General features: G+C 44.6%; 1 protein-coding gene across 6 annotated transcripts in view; it reads right to left on the minus strand.

The window, feature by feature from the left end:
- The window catches only part of AP4S1 (adaptor related protein complex 4 subunit sigma 1), a 77,748-nt gene that overhangs the window by 6,655 nt on the left and 50,520 nt on the right, over positions 1–20,573 (minus strand). For 3 of the 6 annotated variants that reach the window (XM_063645953.1, XM_063645954.1, XM_063645955.1), the window contains 3 exons: positions 20,476–20,562; positions 17,147–17,215; positions 8,648–9,680 (listed from right to left, as the gene is read on the minus strand). In XM_063645953.1, coding sequence (XP_063502023.1) covers positions 9,336–9,680; positions 17,147–17,215; positions 20,476–20,562 — 501 coding nt within the window. In that variant the 3' untranslated portion in view covers positions 8,648–9,335. Of the gene's footprint in view, positions 1–208; positions 5,561–8,647; positions 9,681–17,146; positions 17,216–20,475; positions 20,563–20,573 lie in introns of those variants that run through there. The other 3 variants (XM_055291600.2, XM_055291602.2, XM_055291603.2) reach the window with 2 other exon arrangements.

Below are 20,573 nucleotides of genomic sequence, written 5' to 3' on the forward strand. Positions count from 1 at the left end.
ACTTGAAATCAACTTTTTAATTACAGTGATTGAAATGAGGCCGGTGATGGTGGCTCACACCTGTAATCCCAGCACTTTGGGAGGCTGAAGCGGGCATATTACCTGAGGTCAGGAGTTCGAGACCAGCCTGGCCAATATGGTGAAACCCTGTCTTAACTAAAAATACAACAATTGGCTGGGCATGGTGGCACATGCCTGTAATCCCAGCTACTCGGGAGGCTAAGGCAGGAGAATCACTTGAACCTGGGAGGCGGAGGTTGCAGTGAGCCAAAATTGTGCCACTGCACTCCAGCCTAGGCAACAGAGTAAGACTCTGTCTCAGAATAAATAAATAAATAAAAATAAAAATAAATACAGTGATTGAAATGTTTATGGTCCCAACATTGGAATTTTATTTTTTTTTAGACGCAGCTTCTCTCTGTTGCTCAGGCTAGAGTGGAGTGGCGTGATCTAGGCTTACTGTAACCTCCATCTCCTAGGTTCAGGGAACTCTTGTGCCTCAGCCCCCTGAGTAGCTGGGAGTACAGGCATGTGCCACCACACCCAGCTAGTTTTTTTGTATTTTTAGTAGAGACGAGGTTTTGCCATGTTGGCCAGGCTGGTCTCTATAACTCCTGACCTCAAGTGATCTGCCTGCCTCAGCCTCCCAAAGTTCTGGGATTACAGGTGTGAGCCACCGCGCCTGGCCCCAACATTGGAATTTTGATCTCTGGAAAATAAAACACTTTTCCATCATGAGTATTTTAACACCATAGTGGCAATCAAATTATCCTTTAATAAGTGAGAAACTGAGCAGCACAGACTCAAATGGAACCTCAAAAGGAATTCCAGGGCAGAGAACAACCTAGAAACTACAATTTCTAACTCTAGACTTGGGTCTCAGATCCCTTGGTTTCTCATTTTATTTCTTTTTTTTTTTAAATTCTAGCTAAGTGTTCTTTAACAAAATATGTAGGGTGGGAAAACTTGCTTTCTCATTATTCATACTTTAATTTCCCACCAAATTAGATAAGCGGCCAAGGGCCACGGTGTTCACATTTCCCCCAGAAAATACTACCATATAGAAGGCTATCATCTGAAGATTCTGCATAGTCCTGGAGACGTTCTTCTTGTAGTATAGCATAGTCTTCTGTTCACTTTTTTTTTTTTTTTTTTTTGGTTAAGACAAAGTCTTACTCTGTTGCCCAGGCTGGAGTGCAGTGGCACAATCTTGGCTCACTGTAGCCTCGACCTCCTGTGCTCAAGTGATCCTCCCACCTCAGCCTCCCAATTAACTGTGACCACAGGTGTGCTACCACGCCCATCTAATTTCTGTATTTTTTGGAAGGCTGGGGTTTCACTATCTTGCCCAGACTGGTCTCGAACCCCTGGGCTGAAGTGAGGCACTTTGCCTTTCTTGGCCTCACAAAGTGCTGGAATTACAAGTGTGAGCCAGTGTGCCTGGCCCTGTTCACATTTTGTCTCTTGCTAATTAGGCCACTGGAAAGGACTGTTTTTTTTTTTTTTTTTTTTTTTTTTTGAGATGGAGTCTTACTCTGTTGCCCAGGCTGGAGTGCAGTGGTGCAATCTTGGCTCACTGTAACCTCCGCCTCCCAGGTTCAAGCAATCCTCCCACCTCAGCCTCCCGAGTAGCTGGGATTACAGGTGCGAGCCACCACGCTCAGCTAATTTTTGTATTTTCTAGTAGAAATGAGGTTTCACCATGTTGGCCAGGCTGGTCTCGAACTCCTGACCTCAGGTGATCAGTCTGCCTCAGCCTCCCAAAGTGCTTGGACTACAGGCATGAGCCACTGTGCCTGGCTGCTATCTTTTTTTAAAGTAGGTTTTCATTAAAGGCCCACTCATATTCTGAGAACAGGATACCCAGCTGTGGTTTTGCTTAAAGTTTATGTAGGCTTATGCAAAATTAAATATGAAAGTCAGAGGTGGGTCAATGAGCCTGTTATTATTCTCATTTTTCCCCTAAATCTCTCTTGCTTCTCATAACTTGCTGTCACTATTCCCGACTAAAACAGAACCCAGAAAAATGGAACAAAAGGAATAGGGTTAAAGCAGAGGGACCTGATGGTGAGGAATGCTGGCAGATGAATATGGCACCTAGAGGGCTCCTTAAAGGAAACAGGAAAGTGGTCAAGGCTAGTGGGAGCCAAAAAAAACCTGGAGGCAGAACTGTCGGATTTGCAACATTCACATCTTCCGGGGTACTGGCTGACTCCTGGGGACCGTGCCTATCCGAGACTCTCATCACCCACCACGGCCCTGGCTAGAGCTCCCATGCTGGAGAAGGCCCTGGGTCCCTCGGCCCTCAGTGCCTGCCGTTCCCATGGAGGAACGGCTGCACACGTTCCCTCGGACCCACAGGCCAGTCCTCACTCTCTGGCAACGAGGCTTTCCATTTAATATTTTCAAAAGGAAAAAAGATGTTTCTAAATCTGAATGTGAACTCCACTTTTGGAGAGCATGTTCTCAACAAGACATTCACAGATACTCTCAAATGTTTTCATCCTTTCTGACTCCTCCAACCAAAGGCATTTCTCTAAAACATCTCCCCTTATTCACAAAAAAGCTTCGACAACACCAAGGCACCATGGTGACAAGCATTTTATAAATGTTTTATTAGAGACTAAATTGCCACAGTCTACTCCAGATGATTAATTTTTTAAAAATACGTCAAATTTAGGCCGGGTGCAGTGACTCACACCTGTAATCCCAACACTTTGGGAGGCCAAGGTGGACAGATCACTTGAGGTCAGGGGATCGAGACCAGCCTGGACAAAATGATGAAACGCTGTGTCTATTAAAAATATAAAAATTAGCCAGGCATGGTGGCAGGCCTGTAATTCCAGCTACTCAGGAGGCTAAGGCAGGAGGATCACCTGAACTTGGGAGACGGAGGTTGCAGTGAGTTGAGATTGCACCACTGCACTTCAGCATGGACGACAGAGCAAGGCTCCGTTTCAGAAAAAAAAAAAAAAAAAAAAAAAAAAAGAAAAGTCAAATTTAACCCACCCAATTTATAATCCCAGAGTCAAGGGTCCTAGAAACCCAGAAACTAGTACCAGCTCTGCCCTAAAGCATCTATGGATTGGGACATGTCACAGAACCTCTTTGGGCCTCAGCCTTTTTATCTAAAAAGTGAGGTTTTACACCAGCCAACAGTGACTCACCCAGCCCTATGGGAGGCCAAGGTGGGAGGATCGCTTGAGCCCCAGATTTCAAGACCAGCCTAGGCAACATAGTGAAATGCTGTTTTTATTTAAAAAAAAATTTTTTTAATTAGCCAGCTGGGTGTGGTGGTGCGTGTCTGTATTCCCAGATCTATTTTTTTTTTCCTTGATATTTTTGTTTTCCTACTCTGGAAGCTGAGGTGGAAGGATTGCTTGAGCCCAGGAGTTCGAGACTGCAGTGAGCTATGATCACAGTACTGCACTCAAGCCTGGGCAACAGAGCAAGACCCTGACTGTAAAAAAATTTTTTTACATTAATTTTTAAAAGTGAGGTTTTTACCTGATGATTGTGTAGGCTTCTTCTAGCTCCAAAGTATCTGGCTCCTACGACTCTAAATATAACCTTCAAGGAAAGCGGAGCTGGTTTACTCTTTTCTGATAATATCAAGCCATTCCTGGCTGGGCGTGGTGGCTCACGTCTGTAATCCCAGCACTTTGGGAGGTCAAGGGGGGCAGATCACCTGAAGTCGGAAGCTGGAGACCAGCCTGGCCAACATGGCAAAACCCCGTCTCTACTAAAAATACAAAAAAACTTGCCAGGCGTGGTGGTACACGCCTGCAGTCTCAGCTACTCGGGAGGCTGAGGCAGGAGAATGGCTTGAACTGGGAGGCAGAGGTTGCAGTGAGCCAAGATCACACCACTGCACTCCAGCCTAGGCAATAGACTGAGACTCTGTCTCACAAAACAAACAAACAAACAAACAAAAAAAAACAAGCCATTCCTGAAGTCATCACATGCCCCATCATACCTCAGAAGAAATTTTCTCGTAATAATTTTATTAATTAATTAACACTGTAACTTTCTGAGAGAACATGCAGAAAACTTCAGTTCATTTAGAAGCTGCCACTTCAGTGCTGGATGCTTCCCTGAAGAATTAGTTTGTTCTTCTGGCTGGTATTCCTATAGCCTCAGTTTGAACAAGTATTTTTACAATTTCTCATTAAATCAGGCTGGCATTATCTCCTACTTGGAGAAACCCTATTCTGGTTTCCGGATCTCTAAAAGTATTTCAGATTTTAGGAAGCTGATGGAACTAGAGGTAGATGCCCCACAGTGGGCCTGATCAAGGCCTGACTGCAAACCATGGTGGTGCTGATCACTGTTGCCTGCACACCGTCATTCTTCCAGGAAGCACCATGGCAGATGCCAGTGGAGTCACAGAGAGGGCACACAGCATTGAGGCCCTTCCTATGCCCCATCCTCAAATGCAATAAAAGGGGCATGAATCAGGGTTCTTTCACACAACCCACCAGAGCTTTAGGGCTCTAGAATCAACTGCTTAGACTTTGAGATTTTAAGAGTTTATAAAATACAAACAGGAATGTTGTTGTAAAGATGTTTTTATTTTTATTTTTAAAGACAAGGTCTTGCTCTGTTGCCAGGTTGGAGTGCGGTGGCACAATCATGGCTCACTGCAGCCTCAGTCCCCCAGGCTCAAGTGATCCTCCCACCTCAGCCTCCCTAGTAGTTGGGACTATAGGCACACACCACCAATGCCTGGCTTTTTAAATTTTTTTGTAGAGACTGGGTCTCCCTATGTTGCCCAGGCTGGTTTCAAACTCCTGGGCTCAAGCAACCCTCCTGCTTCAGCCCTCCAAAGTGCTGGGATTACTGGCGTGAGCCACTGTGCCCGGCCTAAAGATGTCTTCAAATCAAGAAAACATTCCGCATTCTAGCCTATATTTGTGCCTCACAAGAATATAAAGTAGAGACTCTAGCCTGCTGTTGCTTCTCTCCCCAGGCACGTAGGTGGGGCATCCCAGCTCCCAGCCCGGTCTTCTTATCATTCCTGCCCCTAGTCTTGGGGTGAAGGTGGAGGAGAGGCTTGCAGAGGCCATGATGGCAGGTTCTGGGGTATCTAGGGGCCTTATAAATTCTAGGGGCCCGAGAAGTCAGAGGATGGTCAAGCAGTGGATAGCGAGGGCTGCTGGGCATCCGCCCCATGATGGGGAAAGGGTGCTCGCGAAGCAGACACAGAGTGGGTCCTCTAGAGCACAGGGCCGAGGAGCCCCTGGCTGTCCAGGCCTGAAGGCAGTACTGCTGCATTCCATTCTAGCCAAAATAAACTAAGTCTTTAGGCCTCTTTAAAGGCACCAAATACTGAAAAAGCTGTGGAGGTTTTCTGTACCTTCATGCGTAGAGCAGGTACGCACTGATTTGAAGAGTAGTTAGTGTGTCTCCCATACTGTGCTGTTCATTGGTGCCCTCCCCTGGCTATTCAGTAGACGGGGGTGGTGGAGGCAGCTCCTTTGAATGATGAACTATCTGGAGAAAAGCAAGCCTGCTGGGGCTCCAGGGCTGAGCATATTTTGGGAAGTTCATCAATTGGTTCCTAAAAAAAACCACCTTAATTCATAAAATTTGAAGTCTTAAATAAATCTACCACGGTATGTGATGGGGCAAACTCTCCCTGAAGAAACAGGCTTCATGAATCTTCAGGCCTCACTACAGCCGGGCGGGTGGAGTGGAACTGAAGAGTGCACAGGAGTGTATTCATAGCACGTGAATGATTTAGGTCACTGACGTGCTTGGTCCCAAGAGGGCAGCCCACCCCACCTGACACCACTGCACCAGAGGTTTCCACTAACTGGAAGACTTTTCAACAAGCCAGAGTTTCTGTCCTGATTTCTTATGCTTAGGTCCTTTCTTTTTAAAATCCAATCTGTCTTGCTCTGTGATGTCAGTCTTACTAGAAGTAGAACAAGTCCATACTAGGGAGAAATGTAAATGGTGCACTGTATTTCTCCAAGTCTAACTGTACAGGTTCTCAGATACTTCCCTAGCCTTAAAAAATCGGGGGGAAAAGCCTCTGGAGAAAAAGACAGGGGCTTCCTGGGAATTGATCAGGTTTTGACTTCCTTCTCCTGTACCAAAACCAAGCTTTAACTCACGTCTGTCCCATGTGGGCTGACAAGGAGGGCTTTCTTAAGCCTGAGCAAACACAAACAAGATTATGTATTGTTAGCGGTGGAAGGACCAAATCCAGGTGGCCATTATAGCAGTTTGCTTGTTTTCAACCTTTTAAGGCCTAAGGGAGCTTTCCTGGCAGAGCGGATATAAGCAGTGCTGGCTGCTCCGGTAGGTGCCTGGCTACATGCTACCACACAGTGATGCAGAATGTCTACGCCCCTCCCCAGATGGATGAACTGCAGCTGAGCCTCGACAAGGTCCCCTTGTCTTTCTGCTGTGTAACTAGTCTGCAGAGGGCCTCCTTGGACATGTGATGGTTTAAAAGGACTATGTATGAAGCAGAGGCGAGTCAGGGGTTTTTAATTCGATATTTTTCAGATGGCTAAGGGTAGTAACCTTTTAAGAACGTCAACACTTTGGGAGGCCAAGGCAGGAGGCTTGCTCGAGCCCAGAAGTTTGAGACCAGCCTGTGCAACAGAGTGAGACCCCATCTCCACAAAAAATAAATTTAAAAAATTAGCCAGGCATGGTGTTGCGTACCTGTAGTCCCAGCTACTTGGGAGGCTGAGGTGGGAGGATCACTTGAGCCCAGGAGATCCAGGGTGTAGTGAGCCATGATCGCACCTGTGCACTCCAGCCTGGGTGACAGAGCGAGACCTTGTCTCAAAAAAAAAAAAAAAAAAGAGTGTCAACAGAAAAGAGGTGGCACATGCCCTTGTCTGCTGCCTGCTCTTTTAGACCACTGGAAGTACAAGTGAGATCAAACCCGGAGCAAAGATGTAAACTTCCAGGTCTAGAGAGACTTAGTTCTCTTCTCTAAATGATGTAAAATTCCTAATTTGCCAGAGGGATATGCCTAAGTAATTCCTAAGGACAGTAAATATATATAACTTGGTTAGAAGGGAAGAGAGGGTGAAAATGAAACCAGGTAAAATGAAGGGAAAATTGTGTATCTTGGCATAAAATTTTAATTCAAACAAGAATGCTGGAGCTCATCACACAGACCTATACTACACACCAGAAGGTTACAAAGACAAGTATACCCATCTTTATTTCTACTAAACATCTAGTAAATTTACGACACATCAACACAACTCATCCAACTATAATACATATCCCTACACCTCTGATTGACGTTAACTCTCTCAATATCTAGTCTTCCTGTTTTAGATGTAAGGTAACTCAGCTTAGTTACCTAAAGTCATGGCAACATCAACTATTAAGGCTGATCAGGTGTTAAAGCTCTTCTAGTCTTAATTCTCTCATTTTAAGATGAGGGGGTTATGTGTCTTGTCTGATACACACAGCTAGTCAGTGGCAAGACCAAAAGTGGAAATTGAGTTCTCCACTCCCAGTGAAGTGTCTTTTAGCCCTTGCTATCTTCCTGATGACTGTTTAAATCAAAAAGCTTTTTGTCTACTTGTACCTTGTTCAAGTAGGAAGAGATTTATTTTGAATTGCTTTGAATGGCTTAATTCAGATAGAATATTACATGTTGAATAAAAATATACTGTAATATACAGACCATGCTGAATGAAAATATACCATAATATACAACGTGGTCTGTATATCACAGTATATTTTTATTCAGCATGCTAAAACCTACAAAGGGATCTGTAGTCCCTTCTAGGTCACAGGGACCATAGATTTGGGTCACTCACCACTAGAGGGCACTCAGATTTTCCCAGTTACTTTACAGAGGCTTCCAAATTCAGGGCACAAAATGAATTTTATCAACACAGTGACATTTCCTATCAGTAATAACAAGTAAATAGCCATTTCCCCAGAAATATTAAGTGGATGCAAACATACTGGTTCTGGGCATTTATATAAGTGTATATATAAATTTATAAATTAGGCCGGACATGGCGGCTCATGCCTGTAATCTCAGCACTTTGGGAGGCCGAGGTGGGCGGATCATCTGAGGTCAGGAGTTCAAAACCAACCTGGCTAACGTGGTGAAACCCCGTCTCTACAAAATGTATATACATATCATATATATACACATCAGACACTACGCCCAGAACCAGTAGTTTTGCATCCACTTAGTATTTCTGGCAAAATGTGGAAAAATGCCTGTGTGTGCATGTACACACACATATACACACACACAAATACATGTATGTATATATACACATAAACATATTGTTATAATTCATATATAGTTGTTATATTCTAATATATAAATATTTATATATAAACATTTGTTATACTTAATTTACTATTTTATATTCAAACTTGATGTGTTTTTTTTTTTTTTGAGACGGAGTCTTGCTCTGTCGCCCAGGCTGGAGTACAGTGGCGCAATCTCGGCTCACTGCAAGCTCCGCCTCCCAGATTCACGCCATTCTCCTGCCTCAGCCTCCGGAGTAGCTGGTACTACAGGCACCCACCACCGTGCCCGGCTAATATTTTTAGTAGAGACGGGGTTTCACCGTGGTCTCAATCTCCTGAACTCGTGATCCACCTGCCTCGGCCTCCCGAAGTGCTGGGATTACAGGCGTGAGCCACCGCGCCCGGCCTGATGTGTTCTTAAAGGACTCAAGTGGTAGGTAGATTTTTGAAGTAAAAAATAAACTTGAAAATTAACTTGCCTCCCAAACACTCGCACAAAGCCTAGAGGGCTCCTGCCAAAATCTGTGGGCCTGCAGTATTCTAAGCAAATCATGCTTGTTTTGAGGGTCCTTGGATATTGTGATTTAAAAGAGACAGAAGTAAGGAGAAAATGAGAACTTTCTCTGCTATCAAGGAAATGAATACATTTGATAGCAATGAATACAAGCCAGGCAATTTCTTTCACCTTCCAGTTTATCAACATTGAAGGCCTTATTCTGGTCATGTAGGGCATTTTCTAGAGATGTATACCTGGAACCCTGGAAATCCAGTTTCTGGAGGAGGACTAAACACTTTTTTGGCTGTGTTATTTAAATTTTGAAAATGCCTATTCCATATGCTTAAAGGAAATTAATAAACAGTAGCTATTAACTACTATGATAGCGCTATCCTGCCTGGAAAAAAAAAGTCTTAAGAATCATCTTGCCAGCCGGGCGCGGTGGCTCGAGCCTGTAATCCCAGCACTTTGGGAGGCCGAGGCAGGCGGATCACGAGGTCAGGAGATCGAGACCACGGTGAAACCCCGTCTCTACTAAAAATACAAAAAATTAGCTGGGCGTGGTGGCGGGCGCCTGTAGTCCCAGCTACTCGGAGAGGCTGAGGCAGGAGAATGGCGTGAACCCGGGAGGCGGGGCTTGCAGTGAGCCGAGATCGTGGCACTGCACTCCAGCCTGGGCGACAGAGCGAGACTCCGTCTCAAAAAAAAAAGAAAAAAAAAGAATCGTCTTGTTGAAGAAGGGTGACGAAGTGGGGGAGGAGTTCTGCAGAACACCCACACCTCTGGCTGTCTTGTCATAGTTGTTAGTGATGAACACTCTGGACTCTGCTGAATAGTTTTCCTGCCCCGTGGCACTTACCTGATAAGGACCAGAGTGCGTTTGCCAAGTACCGTGGAAAACGGTATTGAAAAAGGATACATCTAATTCACTCTGGAAGAGAGAAAAAGAGTGCAAGGGTTAGAACAAAGACACTGGGGCCTGTTGCTCTTAGCAGAGTCAGACTGAAGAGGCTTCTGCATTCATAGCAGCGGCCTCTCCTACCTGCTTCTGGGCTTGGTGGCCATAGCAGTCTGACTCTGCCAAGGCCCTGAGTTTGGGACTATAACTTTTTTAAATATAGGCTGTAGTTCAAAGGAATTTTACAGTCCAGTACGATTCATCTTTAGAAAGCAGAGGGAAAAAGAAACTAACTCAGCCTTTACAGATGTAGGTAATTTGATGTGTGTATCAGAGATCTTAACAATATGCCACACCCTTTGAATCCACTGACGTTACTTCTAGGAGTTTATCCTAAGGAAAAAATTAGACAATGGCACAATGATATATGACAGGATATTCAGGGTAATGGTGTTTGTAATAGCAAATTATGGATAATAACCTAAATATCTATCAAGGAGGGGAACTAATTAAGTAAACCGTAGCATATCCACAAATGATGTAGACATATAAGTACTCACATATTGTTAAAAAAAGTTACAAAATGTATACATAGTATTATCCTATGTATGTATGTATAAAGGTCAAGGTATATATGGTTACATAGCTACAGACAGACATCGAAAGTCTAAAAGGAAATGTACCTAACAGCAGTTATCAGTAACTAATGGGCTTACTGATGATCTTCTCACTTAAAAAAATCTATTTTATTTATTTATTTCAAGAAAGTATTCGGCCGGGCGCGGTGGCTCAAACCTGTAATCCCAGCACTTTGGGAGGCCGAGGCGGGCGGATCACGAGGTCAGGAGATCGAGACCATACTGGCTAACACGGTGAAACCCCGTCTCTACTAAAAATACAAAAAAATTAGCCGGGCGTGTTGGCGGGCGCCTGTAGTCCCAGCTACTCAGGAGGCTGAGGCAGGAGAATGGCGTGAACCCGGGAGGCAGAGCTTGCAATGAGCCAAGATTGCGCCACTGCACTCCAGCCTGGGGGACAGAGCAAGACTCTGTCTCAAAAAAAAAAAAAAAAAAAAAAAAGAAAGTATTTATTTATTTTGAGTCAGTCTGTCGCCCAGGCTGGAGTGCAGTGGCATGATCTTGGTTCATTACAACCTCCGCTTCCTGGGTTCAAGCAGTCCTCCCACCTCTGCCTCCCAAGTAGCTGGGACTAGAGGTGTGCGCCACCACACCTGGCTAATTTTTGTATTTTTTGTAGAGACGGGGGTTTTGCCGTGTTGCCCAGACTGGTCTTGAACTCCTGGGCTCAAGCAATCCACCTGCCTCAGCCTCCCAAAGTGCTGGGATTACAGGTGTGAGCCATCATGGCTGGCCAAAAAATACATTACTTTTTAAAGAGCAGTTTTAGGTTCACAGCAAAATTGAGAGGGAGGTACACAGATATCCCATGCCCCGTGTCCCTCCGAATGTGCAGCCTCCTCCCATGATCAGCATTCCCCACCTACATCATTCTTACCCAAATTCCACAGTTTACATTCGGGTTCACTCTGCTGTTGTACATTCTATGAGTTTAGACAAATGCATAACTACATGTATTCGCTTTCCTCTTTCTCTTTGCTTATATGTTTTAAAATTTTGTAAATAAAATAGGTATTTATGCAGTGAAAAAAGTATGGAGGAAGAAAAAAGCAAAGGGAATTAAGTTCAAACATGAAAGGACTTAAGGTTTGTCAAATGCAGTACTGAAAATCCCGGTATCACTTCTTCAACAGCAACAACCCTCACCTCTGGCAAAGCTGCCTCCTTTGAAGCTAACTGGGTTGGTTTTTTGTTTCAAAAATGTGATGCTGAGATGCTTCTCTCAGCTCCAGACAGCATGAGACTGATCTCCAAATTTAAGATTTGGAAATTCTTGGAGATTAAAAATAGCCACAGAAAGAATGTTTAAAATTCACAAACCTAAAAATAAATCTTACATGACAAGGCCGTCTCTGTGAGGGGGACAGATCCTATTTTCTTTCCCGTAGTGCTCTTTTCCCTCTTCCTCTTCTTCTTTTTGCTATGGTTTGATCCTAAGCCAAGTTGTCCCTTAGTACCTACTGTCCAAGTCCTGCATAATCACCTGGCTGAAATTAAATTCTAATCTTTACTTTTGTGGTTTATGTGGTCACTGACTCTCCCTAAAATTATACCTATAATTCAGCAATATGCTATTTATTCTCAGTTACTGAATATAATAATAACTTTTAAAACCTTAGCAATGATAGTACTTGTACCCACTTTTTATTCTCCTAGGTTTAGAACATTATTATTTTGGGAAATTATATTCTTCTTGGTGGGTGTCACCTTGAAATGGCTAATCATGGTCAGATCTGATCACAGACCCTGACTTGCAACTAGTCCGTCTAAACAAGAGAGTGCTCATCACAAGGTAAGCAGAAGGTAGAGCTATGCTGTGCAATATGGTAAACACCAGCCTCATGTGGAGACTTAAATTAAGTAAAATTAAAACTTCATTTCCTCAGTTATACTAACTGCATTTCAAGTGCTCAAGAGCCACATCTGGCTAATGCCTACTGTATTGGATGGCACAGGTACAGAACATTCCTATCTCTGCAGGAAGTTTTACTGAACAGTGCTGGTCTATGGCGCTCTTGCCAAGCAATCAACACAGAGATAGATTTTAAAGCCAGTCTCCATGTCCTCTGTCCCCAAGGCCAGTCTCTGGAATGACCACCTCTTGGTCTCTTTCAGCTTTGGAAGGCACCAACCCCTTCCTGGCTAGATGCATTACCACATCACAGACCACAAGGCATGTTCCCGACACCAACTCTTGAATCAAGAAAAGGCTGATAACGGCTTGGCGTGGTGGCTCACGCCTGTAATCCCAGCACCTTAGGAGGCCGAGGCGGGTGGATCAAGAGGTCAGGAAATCGAGACCATCCTGGCCAATATGGTGAAACCCCGACTCTACTAAAAATACAACAATTAGCTGGGTGTGGTGGCATGTGCCTGTCATCCCAGCTACTCGAGAGGCTGAGGCGGGAGAATTGCTTGAACCAGGGAGTCGGAGGTTGCAGTGAGCCGAGATTGCGCCACTGCACTCCAGCCTGGCGACAGAGCGAGAATCCATCTCAAAAAAAAAAAGAAAAAGAAAAGAAAAAAGAAAAAAGAAAAAAAACCAAAAATGGCTGACAGCAAGCCTCATGCACTAAGGCAATGATTACCAAAATTAAGCATGAGGCCGGGCGCGGTGGCTCACGCCTGTAATCCCAGCACTTTGGGAGGCCGAGGCGGGTGGATCACGAGGTCAGGAGATCGAGACCATCCTGGCTAACACGGTGAAACCCCGTCTCTACTAAAAAATACAAAAAAATTAGCCGGGCGTGCTGGCGGGCACCTGTGGTCCCAGCTACTTGGGAGGCTGAGGCAGGAGAATGGCGTGAACCCAGGAGGTGGAGGTTGCGGTGAGCCGAGATCGAGCCACCGCACTCCAGCCTGGGGGACAGAGAAAGACTCCATCTCAAAAAAAAAAAAAAAAAAAATTAAGCATGTACCAGAATCACCTGGAATCACCTGGAAGTCTTCTTAAAACAGATTTCTGGGCCTCGACCTACAGCTTCTGATGCAACGGTCTGGAGTGGGGCCCAGAATTTGTATTTCTAACAAGTTCTCAACTTATGCTAATGGTCCAGGAATCAGACTTCGAGAACTGCTGCACTAAGATAATGAAGACAGGCTAACTGACTGTCCCATGAAGAAGGAGTTTGCCAAACCGCACTTCTGGCATTAGGAGGTGGGCTGAAGACAACTTCCTAATCGGACTTTTGCCCTTTCCAGGTTTTAGTGCACACAGTATTACTAATTATGGAGCACATTCTGCTCACTGCCTCAGGAAGAAGCTTGGAAAAATTCCTTGTTTTTATTTAAATGCGAAATGAAATAAAACAACTTTATTTATTTATTTATTTATTTGAGACGGAGTTTCACTCTTGCTGCCCAGGGTAAAGTGCAATGGCGTGATCTCGGCTCACGGCAACCTCCACCTCCCAGGTTCAAGCGATTCTCCTGCCTCGGCCTCCTGAGTAGCTGGGATTACAGGCATGCGCCACCATGCCCAGCTAATTTTGTATTTTTAGTAGAGACGGGGTTTCTCCATATTGATCAGGCTGGTCTCGAACTCCCGACCTCAGGTGATCCACCCCGCCCCGGCCTCCCAAAGTGCTGGGATTACAGGTGTGAGCCACTGCGCCCGGCCATAAAACAACTTTAAAAAAATAAGCATGTGCTGGCCGGGTGTAGTGGCTCACACCTGTAATCCTAGCACTTTGGGAGGCTGAGGCGGGTGGATCACCTGAGGTTGGGAGTTCGAGACCAGCCTGACCAACATGGAAAAAGTAGAAACTCTGTCTCTACTAATAATACAAAAATTAGCCGGGCATGGTGGCGCATGCCTGTAATCCCAGCATTTTGGGAGGCCGAGGCAGGCGGATCACCTGAGGTCAGGAGTTTGAGACCAGCCTCAACATTGAGAAACCTCGTCTTTACTAAAAATACAAAATTAGCCGGGCATGGTGGTGCATGCCTGTAATCCCAGCTACTCGAGAGGCTGAGGCAGGAGAATTGCTTGAACCTGGGAGGTGGAGGTTGTGGTGAGCTGAGAGCATGCCATTGCACTCCAGCCTAGGCAACAAGAGCGACACTCTGTCTCAAAAAAAAAAAAAAAAAAAAAAAAATTGGTATATCCATCCATACAATGGAATATCATCTGGCATGAAAAAGGAAAGAAGTATTGATATATGCTATAACATGGATGGATCTTGAAAACACTACACTCAATGAAAGAAGCCAGTCACACAAAAATCACATGTTGTATGATTCTATTTATATGAAATATCTAGAACAGACAAATCTATAGAGACAGGAAGTAGATTAGGTATATATCCAAAAGAAAGGAAATCAATACATTAAGAGATGTCTGCAGTCCAATGTTTATTGTAGCACTGTTCACAATAGCCAAAATATGGAATCAACCAAAGCACCCACCAATGGATGAATGGATAAAGAAAATACGGTATATATACACAATGGAATACTATTCAGCCGTAAAAAAGAATAAAACCCTATCATTTGCAGAAACATGTATGGAACTGAAAGTCATTATGTTAAGTGAAATAAGTCAGGCACCAAAAGACAAATATCACATGTTCTCATTCATGTGGGAAGTAAAAAAGTAGATATCACGAAGATAGACAGTAAATTGGTGGTTACCAAAAGCTGGGAAAGGAAGAGGAAAAAAGGAAATGAAGAGAGGTAGATTAATGGGTGCAAATATGCAATTAGATAGAAGAAATAAGACCTAGTGTTTGATAAATCAGTAGGGTGACTATGGTTAATAATAATCTATTGTATATTTCAAAATAGCTAAGAGAATAATTCAAATGTTCCTAGCATAAAGAAAATATAAATATTTAAGGTGATAGAGATTCTAATTATCCTGATTTGGTTTTTATACATTATATGAATGTATCAAATTATCACAAGTATTCTGAAAATATCTACATCTCTTATGTATCAATATAAAAAATAAAAATAAAAAACTTAACAAGAAAAAAAGATAGATCACTGGTTACCTGGTGTGGATGGAGGGGGATAATGAGGGGGAAATGCTAATGGTACGTTTCTTTGTCAGGTGATGAAATTTCCTAAAATCCTCCCACCTCATCCTCCTGAGTATCTGTCACTACAGGTGCTTACCTCCACACCCAGCTTAATTATACACTTTATTTTATTTATTTATTTATTTGAGATGGAGTCTTGCTCTGTCGCCCAGGCTGGAGTGCACTGGCACGATCTCAGCTCACTCACTGCAAGCTCCACCTCCCAGGTTCACGCCATTCTCCTGCCTCAGCCTCCCGAGTAGCTGGTACTACAGGCGCCCGCCACCACACCCGGCTAATTTTTTGTATGGTTAGTAGAGACAGGTTTCACCGTGTTAGCCAGGATGGAGACAGGGTTTCACCGTGTTAGCCAGGATGGTCTCGATCTCCTGACCTCGTGATCCTCCTGCCTCGGCCTCTCAAAGTGCTGAGATTACAGGAGTCAGCCACCGCGCCCAGCTTACTTTATTTATTTATTTATTCATTTATTTATTTGAGATGGAGTCTCGCCCTGTCACCAAGGCTGGAGTGCAGTGGTGGGATGTTGGCTCACTGCAACCTCTGCCTCTTGGGTTCAAGCTATTCTCTGCCTCGGCCTTCCGAGTAGCTGGGATTACAGGCAGGTGCCACCATGCCCAACTAATTTTTTGTATTTTTAGTAGAGACAGGGTTTCACCATTTTGGCCAGCCTGGTCTTCAACTCCTGACCTCGTGATCTACCCGCCTCGGCCTCCCAAAGTGGTGGGATTACAGGCGTGAGCCACACACCCAGCTAATTACACACTTTAAGTGGGTGAACTGTATTACACATAAAATATATTTCAATATAGCTATTAAAATGGCTTTAAAAAGATTTTTGGAAAGGAGCTCACATATTCTCTAAGGAGAATTGACTTTTGACCCTCAAAACAAGGGTTTGGATGGGAATGATTCTTGAAGCGAAAAGCATCCTGGTGTCTTAGGAAATAAGGCAGAGGGGGCCGGGTGCGGTGGCTCATGCCTGTAATCCCAGCACTTTGGGAGGCCGAGGCAAGCAGGCAGATCACCTGAGGTGAGGAGTTTGAGCCATGCCTGACCAACATGGAGAAACCCCATCTCTGCTAAAAATACAAAATTAGCTGGGCATGGTGGCACGTCTTGCAGTGAGCTGAGATCGTGCCACTGCACTCCAGCCTAGACAACCAGAGCAAAACTCTGTCTCAAAAAATAAAAAAAAATAAAAAATAAAAAAAGAAAGCAGAAGGAAGAAGAAAAGAGGGGGCAAGTCAGATAGCAAAAGCTCATAATTGGGAGAAAACAAATAAGAGAGTTTTTTTTTTTTTTTTTCTGAGACGGAGTCTTGCTCTGTTGCCCAGGCTGGAGGGCAGTGGCGCAATCTTGGCTCACTGCAAGCTCTACCTCCCAGGTTCATGCCATTCTCCTGCCTCAGCCTCCAGAGTAGCTGGGACTACAGGCGCCCGCCACCACACCCAGCTAATTTTTTGTATTTTTAGTAGAGACTGGGTTTCACCGTGTTAGCCAGGATGGTCTCGATCTCCTGACCTTGTGATCTGCCCGCCTGAGCCTCCCAAAGTGCTGGGATTACAGGCGTGAGCCACCACACCCAGCTATAAGAGGTTTTTTTTTTTCCAGTTCTTTATAAAGATCTCAGGCATGTATAGGCTTGTAACACTTTGGATAAACCAGAAGGAAAGATAAAGAAAATTTGGCATCACTTAAGTTTTAATTTTTACTTATTAAAACTCTGTATTAACACATGTTCTTAATATAGATCCAAAGAGACTCAATTTCTGGGAAACTGGGTTGAGGAAGTAAACCATTTTTTAGCCATTAGACTTACCACTCGGCTGAAATACTCATCTAAAACTTCCACAAAGTTATGAATGAATTCATAAATAGCCATCTCGTTCTAAAATAAAAGAAGAAAAGTACAATCAATTTTAGTGTCGCTCTCATGTAAACCAGACATAGAACTTCCCAGTCAGCTTCCAGGTTTTAGAGCATGTGGCTTAGTGAATTGATAATGTGAGGAAAGTAGCCTCCCACTGACAAATATTCAGAACAGTTCTATCACTCACTTGTTTAAAAGATGCCTATCAATAGGGGAAATGTAGATAAACCTTAACCTCTAGGACTTTTTTTTGGCCAGATGTGATGGTTCATATCTGTAATCCTAGCACTTTGGGAGGCTAAGGTGAGAGGATGGCTTGGGGCCAGGAGTTCAGGACTAGCCTAGGCAATATAGTGAGACTCTGTCTCCATAAAAAACTTAAAAACTAGCCAGGTGTGGTGGTACATGCCTGTAGTCTCGGCTACTTGCCAGACTGAGGCAGGAGGATGGCTTGACCCCAGGAGTTCCAGGCTGCAGTGAGCTATGATGGCACCACTGTACTCCAGCCTGGGAAACAGAGCGAGGTCTTATCTTAAAAAACAAAAAGGCCATGTGTGATGGCTCACACCTGTAATCCCCACTGCTTTGGGAGGGAGGATCACTTGAGCCGAGGAGTTGAAGACCAGCCTCAGCAACATAATGAGATCTCTTCTCTACAAAAAATAAAAAAATAGGCTGGGCGTAATGGCTCATGCCTGTAATCCCAGCACTTTGGGAGGCCCAGATGGGTAGATCACTCGAGGTCAGGAGCTCGAGACCAGCCTGGCCAACATAGTGAAACCTCGTCTCTATTAAAAGTACAAAAATTAGCTGGGCATGGTGGCACACGCTTGTAATCCCAGCTACGTGGGAGGCTGAGGCAGGAGAATTGCTTGAACCCAGGAGGATCACCTGAACCTGGGAGGCTGAGACTGAAGTGAGCCAAGATCGTGCCACTGTACTCCAACCTGAGTGACATAGCGAGACTCCTTCCCCCCCCAAAAAAAAAATCAAATAAATAAATAAATAAAAGTAAAAATATCCAGGTATCTTGGTGTGCGCCTGTAGTCTTAGGTACTCAGGATCGTGAGGCTGAGGTGGAAGGATCACTTCAGGCCAGGAGGTCAAGGCTGCAGTGAGACGTGAAGGTGCCACTGCATTCTAGCCTGGGTGATGGAGAGAGACTATGTCTTAAAAAATTTAGGCCGGGGCCGGGCGCGGTGGCTCACGCTTGTAATCCCAGCACTTTGGGAGGCCGAGGCGGGCGGATCATGAGGTCAGGAGATCGAGACCACGGTGAAACCCCGTCTCTACTAAAAAATACAAAAAAAAATTAGCCGGGCGTGGTGGCGGGCGCCTGTAGTCCCAGCTACTCAGAGAGGCTGAGGCAGGAGAATGGTGTGAACCCGGGAGGCGGAGCTTGCAGTGAGCCGAGATTGCGCCACTGCACTCCAGCCTGGGCGACAGAGCGAGACTCCGTCTCAAAAAAAAAAAAAAGAAAAAAAAATTTAGGCCGGGTGCCTGTAATCGCAGCACTTTGGGAGGCTGAGGCAGGTGGATCATGAGGTCAGGAGATCAAGACCATCCTGGCCAAAAGGTGAAACCCCGTCTCTACTAAGAATACAAAAATTAGCTGGGCGTGATGGCAGGCGCCTGTAGTCCCAGCTACTCAGGAGGCTGAGGCAGGAGAATTGCTTGAACCCAGGAGGCGGGGGTTGCAGTGAGCTGAGAGCATGCCATTGCACTCCAGCCTGGTGACAGGGTGAGATTCCGTCTCCAAAATAATCTTTTTTTCTTTTTTTTGAAGTCCATGATTAATCTAGCCAGATTAAAATCTTAGTGTCTAGCATTTAGAGTTCTTAAATCTATTTCCTGACTTTACCACAAATTGGCTTAAGCAATTTTTCAGGCTCTTCATGCCATCATTTTTCTATCTGTGAAGATGGGAAAACCACTTCAAAGTTTGGTTCATGGATAAAAAACAACCAATCAATATTTCAGTTAGATCTAAAACATCCTTTCAGGGATTCCATGGCCATAAGTGCTATTGATTTGGGAGTGGCATTTGTGAAGGGGTGAACCAAATAAATTTGAGGTGATGTAATTACCATAAAATCGTCTTTATAGTTTTCTCTGGCTTTTGATATATCAGCCCATGTTTTTTTTTTTTTTTTTTTGAGATGGAGTCTCGCTCTGTCGCCCAGGCTGGAGTGCAGTGGCGCAATCTCGGCTCACTGCAAGCTCCGCCTCCTGGGTTCACGCCATTCTCCTGCCTCGGCCTCCCAAGTAGCTGGGACTACAGGTGCCCGCCACCACGCCCAGCTAATTTTTTGTATTTTTAGTACAGACAGGGTTTCACTGTGTTAGCCAGGATGGTCTCAATCTCCCGACCTCGTGATCCACCCGCCTCTGCCTGCCAAAGTGCTGAGATTACAGGCGTGAGCCATCGCACCCAGCCTCAGCCCATGTTTAATGCTAAAATCAGTTGGCCTCTATACTTATCGGACCTGCTTCATTGTTCAAGAGAACAAGGGCAGGGCACTGGTATTGCTTACAACAGAAAAAGGCACTCTGTGGTTTGGGGCTTCTCTACTTTGCAAGCTCCTGATCTAATCCAAGAAACATCCTAGATATTTCTCTTCCACACAGCTTTCCTCATCCTTGCTAGAAACCAAGATCCTAGCCAGGCACAGTGGCTTGTGCCTGTATTCCTAGCTACTTGGGAGGCTAAGCCAGGAAGATCGCTTCAAGTCAGGAGTTCTAGGCCAACCTGGGCAATACAGTGAGATCCCATCTCTAAAAAAAAATAAAAGCAAAAAAATAAGCTGGGCTTGGGAGTGTGAGCCTGCAGTCCCAGCTAGTCAGGTGGCTGAGATGGGAAGATTGCTTGAACCCAGGAATTCAAGGCTGCAGTGAGCTATGACTGTGCCATTGCACTCTAGCCTGTCTCTTAAAAAAATAAAAATAAAAATAAATTGGGAGTCTGAGGCAGGCAGATCATGAGGTCAGGAGATCGAGACCATCTTGGCCAACATGGTGAAACCCCATCTTTACTAAATACAAAAAATTAGCCGGGTGTGGTGGCACGTGCCTGTAATCCCAGCTACTTGGGAGGCTGAGGCAGGGGAATCGCTTCAACCTGGGAGGTGGAGGTTACAGTGAGCTGAGATCACGCCACTGCACTCCAGCCTGGCGACAGGGCAAAATTCCGTCTAAAAAAAATCAAGGGAGTCATAATTCTTAGGGAGGCAAGTAGAAAGAAATTCTTGCATTTTCCAAGGTCTCTTCTATTATCTTACCTCAGCATCATTAACTCCAACCACAATGAAGAGAGCTGCATACTGCCGATATATCAGCTTAAAATCCTTATATTCAATGAAAGAGCACTAGACAAAAC

This window comes from Symphalangus syndactylus, chromosome 9 (genome assembly GCF_028878055.3).
Source record: "Symphalangus syndactylus isolate Jambi chromosome 9, NHGRI_mSymSyn1-v2.1_pri, whole genome shotgun sequence".
NCBI lineage: Eukaryota > Metazoa > Chordata > Mammalia > Primates > Hylobatidae > Symphalangus > Symphalangus syndactylus.